Raw genomic sequence first — 12,472 nt, 5'->3', positions numbered from 1 at the left:
CTACTAAAAATACAAAAAAAATTAGCCAGGTGAGGTGGCGAACGCCTGTAATCCCAGTTACTCGGGAGGCTGAGGCAGGAGAATAGCTTGAACCCAGGAGGCGGAGGTTGCAGTGAGCCGAGATCGCACCATTGCGCTCCAGCCTGGGCAACAGAGCGAGACACCATCTTAAAAAAAAAAAAAAAAAAGCAGGAAGGCCAAGCCCGAGATTTCCCAAACTCAGCAACAACAGACGTGATGTTTTGAGAGGAAGGTTGAGAAACACAAAAGAGAGGAAGATGCACTATCTACCTAACGGATGTTCCTGGAGTTGAATACAGGAAGAATAGAGAAAAGTATCAATGAAAGAAATGTTTTCCGCTAAGAAGAAACCATGACCTTCTACACTGAAATGAGAGAATGCATGTTAAGTAGCATAAGCAGAAATGACCACACTGTGGAAAGATTTTAAGAAAGATCTGGGAGGGTTTAAAGCTATTAAAAATATAGTCCACCACTAGAACTATTTTTAGAAACATTAAACCAGTTCAAGAGCTAACATATGCAATGAAAGTATATACACTTAATTCATGATGTTAAAATAATAGAATGTTTAATTGAAAATCTCAAAGTTGGGGTATAAATGTTAAAATAAAGGGAAAAAAGAAATTCGCTGGAAGAAAATTAACTTTACATTTTTATATCTGTTGTTGAACAAGGAAGTGAAGCGTAAGAACACCTGGTAAATCTCCAAAGCGAAGACAGATAACCCTAAGCTGACCAAGACCAAGAGTGCACTGCCCTTAGGGTCCCAAGAGCAGACACCTTCCAGGTCCTGCAGGGTCTGAGGAGTGGGCAATGTTCCCGGCTCCCGCAGGGTCTCGGGGCGGACACCGTCCTCATTGATGCTCTGACCCTTCTAGGGAGTCCCAGGTGAGACTGAAGCTGGCGTGGCGGTACAGCGCCCTGATCCTTTCAAACAAGCCTCCGAAGCCCCACCCGCCTCCGCCTGCTCATGTTAAAGAACTAAAGACGCCCTCAGCCTCCCGGCGGAGCGAGCACAACTACCACAGCAGGGTAGTAAGTTTTCCGTATTACAGCGAACACCTGGAAATATCGCGATATCTGGACCTAGCAATGCCATGAAATTACCGCGAGAGGAAGAAAGCGCGTTTCGTGAGAACGGCAGATCTCACGAGAGAAGATCTGGCGCCCTCCGTGGATTCTGGCTAGGCCGGGTTCGGCGGTTGCTGTGAGGGCGGGCTTCCCAGCACCATGCCGTCCGCCTTCTCCGTCAGCTCTTTCCCCGTCAGCATCCCAGCCGTGCTCACGGTAACTCGCGGCCCGCGTAACCACCAGTTCGGGGGAGGACGGCGGAGAGGCGTGGGGTCGGCCCCACAGAGCGCCTCGCCTTTGGCCCAGAAGGCGCCGGCCGTGGGCGGGACCTTGCGGCGGAGCGCACGCGCTGGGCTGGGTCCTGGGACCTGTGGGAGTGGCTCGGGGCCGGCGGCGGGGCGCGCGCTGTGGGCGGGGTCCGGGGTCCTGTGGGAGTGGCTCGGGGCGGGGCGGTGGAGCGCGCCCTGGGCGGGGTCCTGGGGCCTGTGGGAGGGAGCCGGGGCCGGGGCCGGGCGTCGGGGCGCGAGCGCTAGTCGGGGTCCTGGGCCGTTGGGCGGGGCGGGGCGGGGCCTTGTGGAGGAGCGTGCGCAGTGAGCGGGGTCCTGCGCTATGTGGGCGGGGCTTGGGCTGGGCGGGCGTCCTGCACCGTGCGGGCGTGGCTGAGTTGTGTGGGCGGAGCGCAAGGGGCAGGGCTTTGTTCGTGTGGGAGGTGCACGCCGGCGAGTCCAGCGTCTTGCGGGCGGGGCTTCGGCCATGTGGGTGGATCCTGGCAGTGTGGCTGGGTGTGCGTGGTGGAGCCTGGTCGTGTGGGCGTGGCACGGAGGAACCCTGCCCCTGTGTGGGCGGGGCGTGCGCCGTGCCCGGTTCGCCTAACAGGTCCCAGAGGAGCCCGCGCCCCGCGTGGCCGCCAAGGGGTGACATGGGCACTTGATGGGGTCTGGGCAGAAAGCCGTGCTCCCCTCATCTTCCTGCCTCTGGTCTTCTGGTCGGTGCATTGATGGGAGCAGATGCGCTTGTGTCCTTATTTCATGGCGCGGCTCTGGAGAGGCCTCTGCGGTCCCCAGCAGAGAGCAGTGACACTTACAGGAGTCCTGGAGGGCAGTGCGGGGCTGCAGCTTGGAGGGCAGGGCTTGTCTCATGCAGGACGGTGCTCAAGGAGGGGATGGGGGGGGTGTTGAGGACTGCTGGGATTGGCGTCTGAGCATCAGGTGAGGATTGGGCAGCAGTGGATCTGAGCTTGGCTACTTCAGGTCCCTGAGCCAGACACTGTTCCCAGGTACGGCAGGGTCCCGGGGAGTCCAGGAGGCGGCGGAGTGCGGCACTGTCTGGAGGGTTCAGTGTATTGCAGAGAGGTTGGAGAAAATCAAGTCTTGCACGTGGCGATGGCTCAAGATTCCCCGAAGGCCTTCAGTGCTAAGGAGCCTGAAATGATGATTCATGTTTTACCTTTGGGGCTGAGCCAAGTGCATCTCTTTGAGCAATCGACTTAATTTCCTTGTCGTCAGTCACCAATTATCATCACCAATTATCATCATAAAGGATGGTAATTCCTTTATACTCAGCTTAAAAACATGATTCTGTTCCACAAACAAAAGGGGCACATCAGAGATGCCCTCGGTTCTGTGTGCTTGAACTTTGAATTCCATGAATTATAGTTGTACTGGGGGGAGAATCCTGTTTACATCCTTCTGGTTCCTTCTCCCTTTCCTGTCCCCGTGTTTCTCTGAGGCCTGGCAATGCTCTCTGGATACCTTGGTGAGTAGCCCAGGAGGACTCAGGAGTGAGAGGCCCCTGCCCCCTGCCCTGGGAGAAGGCTGTGGGTGGGCCGTGAACCCGGCCCTATGTGACAGGACAGTGAGTGTCTGCTGGTGTGTTCCTACAGCAGACGGACTGGACTGAGCCCTGGCTCATGGGGCTGGCCGCCTTCCACGCGCTCTGCCTGCTCCTCACCTGCTTGTCCTCCCGAAGCTACAGACTACAAATCGGGCACTTTCTGTGTCTAGGTGAGTAAAACAACACAAACTCCACAACTCAGATCACCGTGTGAAATGAAACTGCGTATGTTCTGTCTGTGTCTTCGAAATATATACATATTTTTACAAGACCTCTCAACCCTCTGTCTTGTGCCTGCTCCCAGGGCACTCCCATTTTCCACTCTTGGAAGCTATAAAGAAAAGTACTTTTTGGATGTTAGAGTTGAAAGGAATCTGTTGAGTTCCTGTTGCCTACCAGGGAGGTGCTGAGCACCAGCTGCACACAGGAGAGTTGGGTTTCCAGAAGTGCTGTCGTTTACACAAGATGCGTCCTTGGTGGCAGCTCTGCTCCTGCACTGCTTTGAATGGGAGGAAGATTGCAGCCTGGGAAAGAAAAGTTCTATGCATAGAATAAGGCATTGCCCAACTTAGTTTCAAGGATAAGGGCTACAGAACTTAGAGAAGTTAGGCAGTTGCACAGGATGACTGAGAAAGATTATTCAGAAAAGGTGAAATCATGGCATAGGGTGTGAAGAGTGAGTAAAATGTTAGTAAGAAAAGAGAGGGAGCAGGTGACGGCCCTGGGAGGGCAGCAGCCCGACATGCAGAGATGGATGGATGGAAGGTGTGGGTCAGAGGCAGAGAAACTGCCAGCCCTGCAGGACCTAAGCACTTCTGACGCTGAGCGTTACAAACACATGTGGGTAGAAGAGGTGAGGAGGGCCTGGAGGCCTGGCTCAGGCTCCTCTTGACTCTGGACATTGGGGAGACACTGAAGATTTTGCTTGGTAGTTAAAAATAATTAATTTTAGATAAGTTTAGTTAGCTGGCTGTGTGCAAAGCAGGAAATCTGAAGAAGAGCTGATCTTAGAAAGACTGGAGAAGTGATGAGGGTTTGCATCACAGCGGGGGCCTATGCAAGTGAGGCGCTCAAGGCAAGCTCTGTATTGAGGATGCCCTGAGGAGTGCCGGAGTGGACCAGGCAGACAGGGCTCCTTTGCCTCCGACAGCTTCCTGGGGGACACCAGCACCAGTGATTGATCACAGACCTGTGTTGTTATCAACAGTGACGAGTGTTGCAGTGGAAAAGCCAAAAACACAGTGAAACAGGAGGAGCAGCCTGATTTAAATCACACAGTCCCCTGGGAACCCAGGGGCAAAAGGTGCATAGGCAGGAGCCAGGCAGTGAGATGCTGGCAGAGGGTGGGAGCGAGTGCCCCATGCAGAGGCCCTGAGGCAGGCACCTCAAAGAAAGGTGACGGCTTCACCAGCTGAGCTCCTGGATCTGAACAGCTTTGTCAGCTGGAGAACTGCACAAGGGTTTGATGTTTTCTAGGATAAGGGGAAGGATGACTGCTTTCACACCGTGGTAATACTAGACACTGTGCTGCCTGCCCTTACATTTCCTGTGATTCATTTCTCAAACAAGCCTAAGAGTTGGCTTTTATTTGCCCATTTTTATAAATGAAGTAGACAGAGGTTCTCTGACTCCCTCAGCTACACAGCTTATAACCAGCACCATCAAGATTCAAGATTCAGACTCTGCTCCAGGGTGCATTTCAGGAATAGCTGAGGAGGAGCACCTGGTGACACCCTTCCTGCCCGCCTTCCTCCCGTGCCCACCGCCCTCCCCACCCTCCCCCTGTAACGTCAGCCCTCCACACCCTCCTCCCCGCACCCATGCCCGCCACCTCCTGTGTCAGCCTACCCTTCTCAGGTGCCCAGCTGTCCCTGCTTCTCCTGCCCCTCTCTGGCCCTCCTCCTCCTCCTCTCCTCACCCTCCTTCCCCCCCCATCCTCCCTCCCCCTCTGCTCTGGTTCTTTCCCTGTGCCTTCTTTTCCTCTGCTTTATTGAGTCCATTCCTGAAGGGAGGAAGTGGATTAAACTAGGGGCTCACCGTAGCCCCTAGTTTAATCTGCTTTCTGATGTGAATCAAGAAGAATGAAAGGATTTTTACAGTTTGATTTACCTTAGAAGTTAAAGCATCACATTTTTCTTAATTTGCCGAATTATATTTTATTTGATTTTATGGTAGCATGGGTCACTGTCTCATGGGTTTCAGTACCAGCATTACCCACGAATTAGCCAGAGACCCTGGGCCAGTCCCTAAAGTCTGTGTGCTCCTGGGAGCATGGAGGCCTCACCGTGCCCCCACCGGCTGCTGCCTTCCCTCCTGTGCCTTTGCCTCCAGCACCCCAAAGCTGTTCGCTCCCCTCCTGTGGTCATCTCAGTGGCAGTGTCCCAAGGGCAGCCCAGGAAGTGTGAGCGTGAAAAGCCCTTGGTTGTCAGTTGTGGGTCTCGTGGCTCTCAGCTCCTGCTGCCGTGTCCTGTGGGGCTGAACTGTGGCTGCTGTCCTTGGAGAAAGGTGTGAGGTCCAGCCATGCCTGGGTGAAGCCTGGGGCCTCCGGCGGCTCCTGCAGTAGCTCTGCAGGAGCTGACCTGGGCACGGGCTCTGAGTGAGACCATAGAGCACTGGTGAATTGGAGCACTGTTGGCTTTGGTTTTCTTTCTGCTAAATGGGTGAGTCCTACAACTTGACAATGTTAGGATGTTTACCTGACGTGTTTAAAATTAAAGTGACATTTCTATTCAGTATTCTGCTGTAAAGAATGTATAACTTTATAATGAGTAATAATGGGTCATCTAAATTCTAACATGACTTGTACCTTTTTTCAGTCATCTTAGTCTACTGCGCTGAATACATCAATGAGGTGGCTGCGATGAACTGGAGGTGAGCCCACCCCCGGGCCTGTGACCAGGTCCCTGCAGGGGTGTCCCTGGGAACGGCCCCACAGCCAGTGGGACTCGCAGAGGAGACAGTGAATCTTAACGTGGCAGCTGCACACACCCCGTGTCCGTGTGTCCAGGGTTGGTGGGCTCCAGGGCAACTCTGTAAATGCTTTACCAGCGCCAGAGTGGCCCTTTGAGCGTGGCACTGTGGGACAATGTTGGCTGAGGTCTTTGATGGCAGAGCCAGAGAAGTGGCCATGGGAATTTGAGCTGCAGAATAGAAACCACAGCATTTTAGAGAACGTGGTCCATGCTGGCCTCAGCCGTGCCCTCCCCCTTGGACTTGCAGGGTGGCTGCTCCATGGGGAGTCTGGACCTGAGTAGGGGGGCTTCTGGGTGGTCTGGGGCACTTCCTGCCTCACCCCCAGCCCCGCATCCTGATGTCAGGGGGCACTGCTGGCAGCCCTGGCCCTGCGTCCTGTGCCCCCTCCTCTACCCCTGGCTTCATCCCGGGAGACTTGGAACCCAGCACCTGCCCAGGGTGAACGACACACACAGCCTCTGTCAGGTTAGACCCACCTGGCCTCACTGACTGTTTTTGAGTGGCTTGTGAGCTAAAAATGGCTTTTACATTTTAAAATATAAAACAGAAAAAAAGTAAAACTGCCAGACTCTGAGCAGGAAGGAGCTGAGACTGTGGCCTCGTGGCCCATAAGCCCTGAACGCTGATCCTGGGCCCTCACCGAAAGGGGTTGCTGAGCACTCCCTGAAATCCTTTGTTAGACCCCGCCCGGTTTCCCGAACCCTCCCCTGACTCGGCCTCCTCCTGCCCTGCTGCCTGCCTGCTCAGCCTTTCCCTCCACGACGGTGTCCCTGCAGCCAGATGCACCGTCTCTCTCCTCCCTCCTCCCTGCCCTCTCCTTAGCCATAAGTGGCTCCCTGGGGACCCCACCTCTCCTCCCAGATGCAGGGCCTTCACATGGTTCAGTCCCAGGAGTGGTGCTCAGTCCCTGGTGACCCTGACCTTGTCCAGAGGCTGGCACAGTGTCGTCCTCCCTGAAGCCCTCCCACACCCAGCTCCAGGGTGCAGCACCTTTCTGGCCCCTCCCTTCCCTCTGGCCACAGCCTCCTGTCTTCGTGCTTCTCCGCGATCTCCTGGTTTCAAAAGTGCTGGGTTTCTTGCCTGTCCCACCTGTTGGACTGGGCACCAGGACATCTAACAAACGTCTCAAAATTCCCACATCAGGCCGACTGCTCTGCTCCCCCCTCTTTATAGGGGCGGCTTCTCCCTCCGGCTTCTTAGACCGGAGACGTAATAGGGCACTGTTCAGGAAGCTCCGTCCCTCCACCTTTAAGGTCAGCCACGAGCCCAGTGTGTTCCATGCCCTTCACCCCACCCTCGCCGACCTGCTGCTGACATGCGGCAGTCCCTAAGCCATCCCCCTACTGCTCAGCCTCTTGGGCATCCTGGGGAAGCGTGGGCCTCAGAGCCGAGCACTGCCCCTCAGAACGTTCCAGAGTGTCCCCAGGTCACCCAGAGTAAACACGGAGTCCTGCAGTGATGCCCTGCGGCCTCCTGCCGGCTCTGTCCCAGCCGCTCATGGCTGTGCCTACGACTCCACGAGGCCCCCTCACCCCCAACAGGCTTCACGTTTCTCTATAGCAGCACTCGCCACATGCTTGGACTTCTTACTTCTGGGCCTCCCGTGGTAGAGAGTGTAAGCGCCAGCAAGGCGGGAGCCCTGTGCTCATGAGGTGTTGACCCACTGCCCACCATTGCTAGCCGTGAGCGCCAGCAAGGTGGGAGCCCCATGTCCACAAGGCGTTGACCCACTGCTCACCATTGCTAGCTTTGTTGATGGCATTTCCTATGCTGGCTGCTGAGAGAGTCATCAATACCCACGTGCAGATCCTCTGCCCTCCCTGGCACTGTACCTTTGTGCAGGTGGAGATCTTCTGCCTTCCTCAGTCTCTTCTGCTAAAGAGGCACTGGCGCTGACAGCAGGAGGACTGCTATGAGAACCAAAGGGATGGAAGGGCCCGGCACCACTCCTTCCCAGTGCAGCTGTGGAGGGGACGCAGCTGCTGTCCCTTTGTCATTTACGGGGATTATTGATGTTGTTACTCTGTAGATTTTAAGGATTTCAAGTCATCAGTGTCTTCCAGCTGAGGTCAGATGTGCCGCTGACCCAGACGGGCTGCAGGGTGGCGTCTCTCTGCTGTGGGAGGCCTCGGGGTCTTCCCAGTGCTGCTGGGTGGTGTCTCCCCTGTCCTGTGACCCAGTGTGTTTTCTTCATAATGAGCATTCATTGCATTTGGGACAGTACAGTGGAGATGACGGCTGCTCCCAAGGGTGGGCCCAGTGAGGGGGTTGCTCCCACCTCAGTCCACATCGGCTCTCTCCAAAGTCTTAATAGTGTCACGAACTTTTTGGTTGTATTGCCTAGTAATATTTTGTTTTTGTTTTTTAAGCAGATTATTTTCAAAATACCAGTATTTCGATTCTAGAGGGATGTTCATTTCTATAGTATTTTCAGCCCCGCTGCTGGTGAATGCCATGATCATTGTGGTACGTAGATGACACTTTCAGTTGTCTTTCTTCATGTGTATGTTTTTCAAATCTAAACATGTCTCAAACAATTGTGTTTAGGTTATGTGGGTATGGAAGACTTTGAACGTGATGACTGACCTGAAGAATGCACAAGAGAGAAGAAAGGAGAAAAAAAGGAGAAGGAAAGAAGACTGAGGGGCAGCAGCTGCTTGGAGTTTGCGTCCTTCCCGTCCACCCTGGCTGCTCCCAGTGCTGCAGTGCACGTGGCGTGGGCATCCTTTCAGCTGACTCGTGGTTTGAAAAACCGTTGTTTTATGTAAATATCCACAGCGGTAGAGCACACACTGAAGTCGGCTTTTCCGCCAGCACTGAATGTATCCATCAGGACATGTGTCTTCAGGCGCCTGATCTTTGTAGTCAGGCTGTGGGAACGGTCTCTGCAGAGCTTCATAACTGGGAATTTGATTTGAAGAAGTCCATGTCATATGTGTAACTAGTACTAATTATAAATATAAAATACACAATATAAAATATGAAACTCAATAATAAACAGTGCCACCCTGTACATGGGCACCATGCCCTCCTCTTCGTGCTGTGTTTTCTAGCGCATACCACAGTTCACAGTAGAGGGTGTTTTCACCTTCCAGGACATGGGGCAAAGTTTGGAGATGCCTTCAGTTGTCAATGGAGGGGGTGGTGCTCCTGGCTTCTCCTGTGGAGCCCAGGGGTGATGCATAAAATCCTGTGTGCCTGGGTCGGCCATAGCACAATGACTTGACATGAAATGTCAGCAGTGCTGGGGCAGAGAGACTTTGGAAGGAAGCGTTTGGAAAATATGTTGTATCTCAGTTTGATGAACCAATTCACAAGAGGCTAGGCCCTCTCTAGCAACGTTAATGGGCTGCTTTCCTGAAAACAGAATGGAAGCCCTGAAGTCAGCACTCCATGGAGAAGCGTGTCTTTCCTAAGTATTGCGGTGTTCTGTTGACTTAGGTGCTTAGGAACACAATGCTCCCAGTTCTGTTAGGACAGGCATACTGTTAGGTTGCAATATCCACTTTATAAAATAGCTCCTGCCCAGTGGCTCTTGGTTCCTGTCAAATCTGGACCTGTAGTTTGAGAATGACAGTTGGTTAGAGACCCAGGTATTTAAAAATAGGTGTTCAATAAGGGAATACTCATTGTGCATTGTATCGGATAGCATGCCTAATTGTGCATTTCTGAAAGTTACCAATTCAAAATGTAATTGGCACAGTTATCTTTGAGTAGACAAGCCTGGGAAGAGAATGTTGAGGTGCAGAGCTCACCAGCCAAGTTCATGCCCCTCTCGGGCCTTTGTGGCTGAGAAGTGGGACAGAAAGATGATTAAGATAATGTCTCCTCCCCTGGCATTGTCCAGGGCAGTTGTGTAGATATTTGACTTCGCTGAGAGAAAAGAAACCAGGGAGTTTGTAAAGACTGTGCATTTTTAGTATAACATTTTCACCATCTGATACGGTTTGGCTCTGTGTCCCCACCCAAATCGGATCTCAAATTGTAATCCCCATGTGTCAAGGGAGGGACCTGTTGGGAGGTGATTGGATCGTGGGGGTGGTTTTCCCTATGCTGTTCTCATAATAGAGAGGGAGTTCTCACAAGATCTGCTGGTTTTAAAGACAGCAGTTTCCCCTGCTGTCACTGTCTCTCCTGCTGCCTTGTGAAGAAGGTGCTTGCTTCTCCCTCTGCCATGATTCTAAGTTTCCCGAGGCCTCCCCAGCCATGTGGAACTGAGTCATTTAAACTTCCTGTTTATAAAGTAATCCAGGTCTCAGGTAGTATCTTTATAGCAGTGTGAGAACAGACTAATAAACCATCTATATGTTATTTGGACTTAACATGGGGCCGTGTGATTGAATCTCAGTTTGCCTGTGATAAAGTAGTGTAACAGTATTGCTAACTTTGCATGAATTTGATGCTGATGACATGTCAGTGTGAAACCATGACGTGTGTTCTTTGGTTTTTACTCTGTGTGTGTGTGTGTTTTGGAACAGTTATATTTTGGTTTTGTAAAAACAACCTTCACTTTATTTTAACTGTGTAGTAAGTTTATATTCAGTGCCTTAAAGTGCATTGTTAACAATTGTCTTGATATGTTGTCCTCATGTTAGGGAAAGTCATAGAAGCCAAAATGATCAGCAGTTGAGTAATTTACAAAAGCACAGGTGCAATCCCACTTTAAAGCCCTGGGGGTTGCACAGAGCATGCAGGTTTCAGGCTCCATAAATGTGGATGACTCACTGGAGAGCTTCATCTGTTTAAGTGGAACAAATGTTTTTACTGATAAAGTACAGGAAAGGAGGTTTGTGATAAAAATTATTTTTCACATTCCAAACCTGTGACACCTTATGTTTATCAATTGCTATGCAATAAAATATCTTTAATAATATGTAGTATGTTTTTTTTTTTTCCAAAAAAATGGTATTTGTTTTGCATCTTACTGTAACTGGAAACAGGAGCACCTGGAACTTAGCTCCAACTTTGGCTGGCAGGTCCCTTTGCTGCAGCATCTGGTGCTGAGTTTTAACAAACAAACGCAATTGTGTCGTTGCCAGTAGAAGAAAGTCTACTTGTACAGATAATTTATATCAAATCAGAAAGCAGTATGCAGCCTGAATGGCTAGCTTCTGTGAGAAATAAAGTGGCAAGGAAATGTTAACATGTTCTGGCCCTTTACAAAATAAGAAGTGTTTAAAAAAAAAGGGCTGGGGGTGGAATTCAGGGTAAGGAGCTTCAGTGGTGCTAAGTTGAGTGGGATGCTTAATGACAGACGAGAATTGCCATCAAAGATACACCGGTCAGGCCCAAGCATCTTTTCTCTGGGAAAGAACTTCAGGCTTCCTTGTCTGGACTTCAGTGGAGCACCCTTCTTCTTTCACCACATTAGCCAGAACGTTTTCAGTGCAGCCTTCCCTCTACTGAAGCCACGAGAACCAGTGACTAGCCATGCTAATAGACGTCCTCATCTAAAGAGTAAAGAGAAGTTATCTGTGTCATGGTTTTATCAAAACCCTCTCATAATGAATGGTTATTATAAAATGCATTCTGATTTCAAGAATGTGAAGAGTCAGGGGTCCCTAGGACCACCCCAGGATGACGCCCTGGAGGGACTCCCGGACTCAAAGCAACTGTCACAGTCAGGGCTGCGGTTACCACTGTGAAAAGCTACAGATTAAGATCAGCACAGGGAATGGAGCCCAGGAGAGACCAGGCACATGTTCCCTGGCATCCTCTCCAGTGGTTCCCGGGGCTGCACACAATCCTCCCAGCAGCCATGGGACCACACGCAGGGCCTGCGTCCAACGGGGAAGCCTCCTGGACCTGCGTGCGGGTTTGTGGGTGTGTAGTCTTGGAGCCCTGGGCTCGCGTCCCATCAAGGCGCCACGTAGGGAGGAGGCAGTTATGAGCATCTAAGTCATGTGAGTGGTGCCGGGGCAGTGCTCCCTGGAAGACCATGGCACTATGGAGAAAGGCACAGCAGTGGGGGCCCTTTCACAGCTGATGGGCACTTGCATTTGAGGCAAATGAGAGGAAGAGGGAACCCTGCAGGGATTGGAGTCTCCCGGGCAGGGAAACAGCCACAGGGCAGGCCCTGAGCTGGGGCCCTGTGGCCTGTTGGGCAGAAGGACACCCGGCAAGCCCAGCAGGACATAAGTGCAGCGAGATGGTGGCGGGGCACCGCACAGGCCCCAGCCCTGCAGAGGCTCCAGCTCCTGAGCGGCATGGCCATCGTCCAGGGTCTGTCCAGGAGACGGGCCAGGCCCACCTGTGCTTTCAGCTCATAGCTTTCAGTTCGTGGCTCCGGCTGCCATGTGGAGAATGGACATGGAAGGTAGGAGGCACTGACAGGCTGGGCCAGAGGGAAGGTGGAGGGGGTGGTCAGGGCTCTGTGTTCACGATCTCGCCTTTGGTGAGGAGACAAGGCAGGGAGCTTCCCTGAGCCCCTCATCTGCGGAGGGAAGAGGATGGCTGTTTGTTTCCCTTTGGGGGATCAGGGAAGGGAGGGCTGGCAGGGAGGGGGATCGGGTGCTTGGTAGAAGGCAGGTGGGTCTGAGAGGTCGACTACACCAGCAAGTCGGTCCTGGGG

At 52.5% G+C, this 12,472-nt stretch overlaps 1 protein-coding gene across 3 annotated transcripts; it reads left to right on the top strand.

The window, feature by feature from the left end:
- The first annotated feature begins 1,148 nt into the window (after positions 1 to 1,148).
- Positions 1,149 to 10,747, top strand: TMEM18 (transmembrane protein 18). 3 transcript variants are annotated; one of them, XM_032172070.2, is made up of 6 exons: positions 1,218 to 1,311; positions 2,372 to 2,638; positions 2,978 to 3,098; positions 5,745 to 5,799; positions 8,274 to 8,367; positions 8,449 to 10,747. In XM_032172070.2, exons 2-6 carry the CDS (start codon positions 2,636 to 2,638, stop codon positions 8,542 to 8,544), a joined length of 369 nt encoding a protein of 122 aa, XP_032027961.1. In that variant the 5' UTR covers positions 1,218 to 1,311; positions 2,372 to 2,635; the 3' UTR covers positions 8,545 to 10,747. The 3 variants fall into 3 exon arrangements, with proteins under 3 accessions (XP_032027959.1, XP_032027961.1, XP_058282455.1); XM_058426472.1 differs by lacking the exon at positions 1,218 to 1,311 and adding an exon at positions 1,778 to 2,080; XM_032172068.2 differs by lacking the exon at positions 2,372 to 2,638 and having other exon boundaries at positions 1,149 to 1,311.
- Positions 10,748 to 12,472: the final 1,725 nt, after the last annotated feature.

Source organism: Hylobates moloch, unplaced genomic scaffold, assembly GCF_009828535.3.
Source record: "Hylobates moloch isolate HMO894 unplaced genomic scaffold, HMol_V3 SCAFFOLD_13, whole genome shotgun sequence".
NCBI lineage: Eukaryota > Metazoa > Chordata > Mammalia > Primates > Hylobatidae > Hylobates > Hylobates moloch.
This window is presented reverse-complemented; position numbering and strand designations above follow the sequence as displayed.

Bases quoted from the DNA above. Each gene is read 5' to 3' on its own strand.
- TMEM18 (XM_032172068.2), top strand. From the start codon at position 1,255: ATGCCGTCCGCCTTCTCCGTCAGCTCTTTCCCCGTCAGCATCCCAGCC. The intron at 3,099-5,744 runs GTGAGTAAAACA...ACCTTTTTTCAG, and splicing joins CGGGCACTTTCTGTGTCTAG to TCATCTTAGTCTACTGCGCT. The intron at 5,800-8,273 runs GTGAGCCCACCC...TTTTTTAAGCAG, and splicing joins GTGGCTGCGATGAACTGGAG to ATTATTTTCAAAATACCAGT.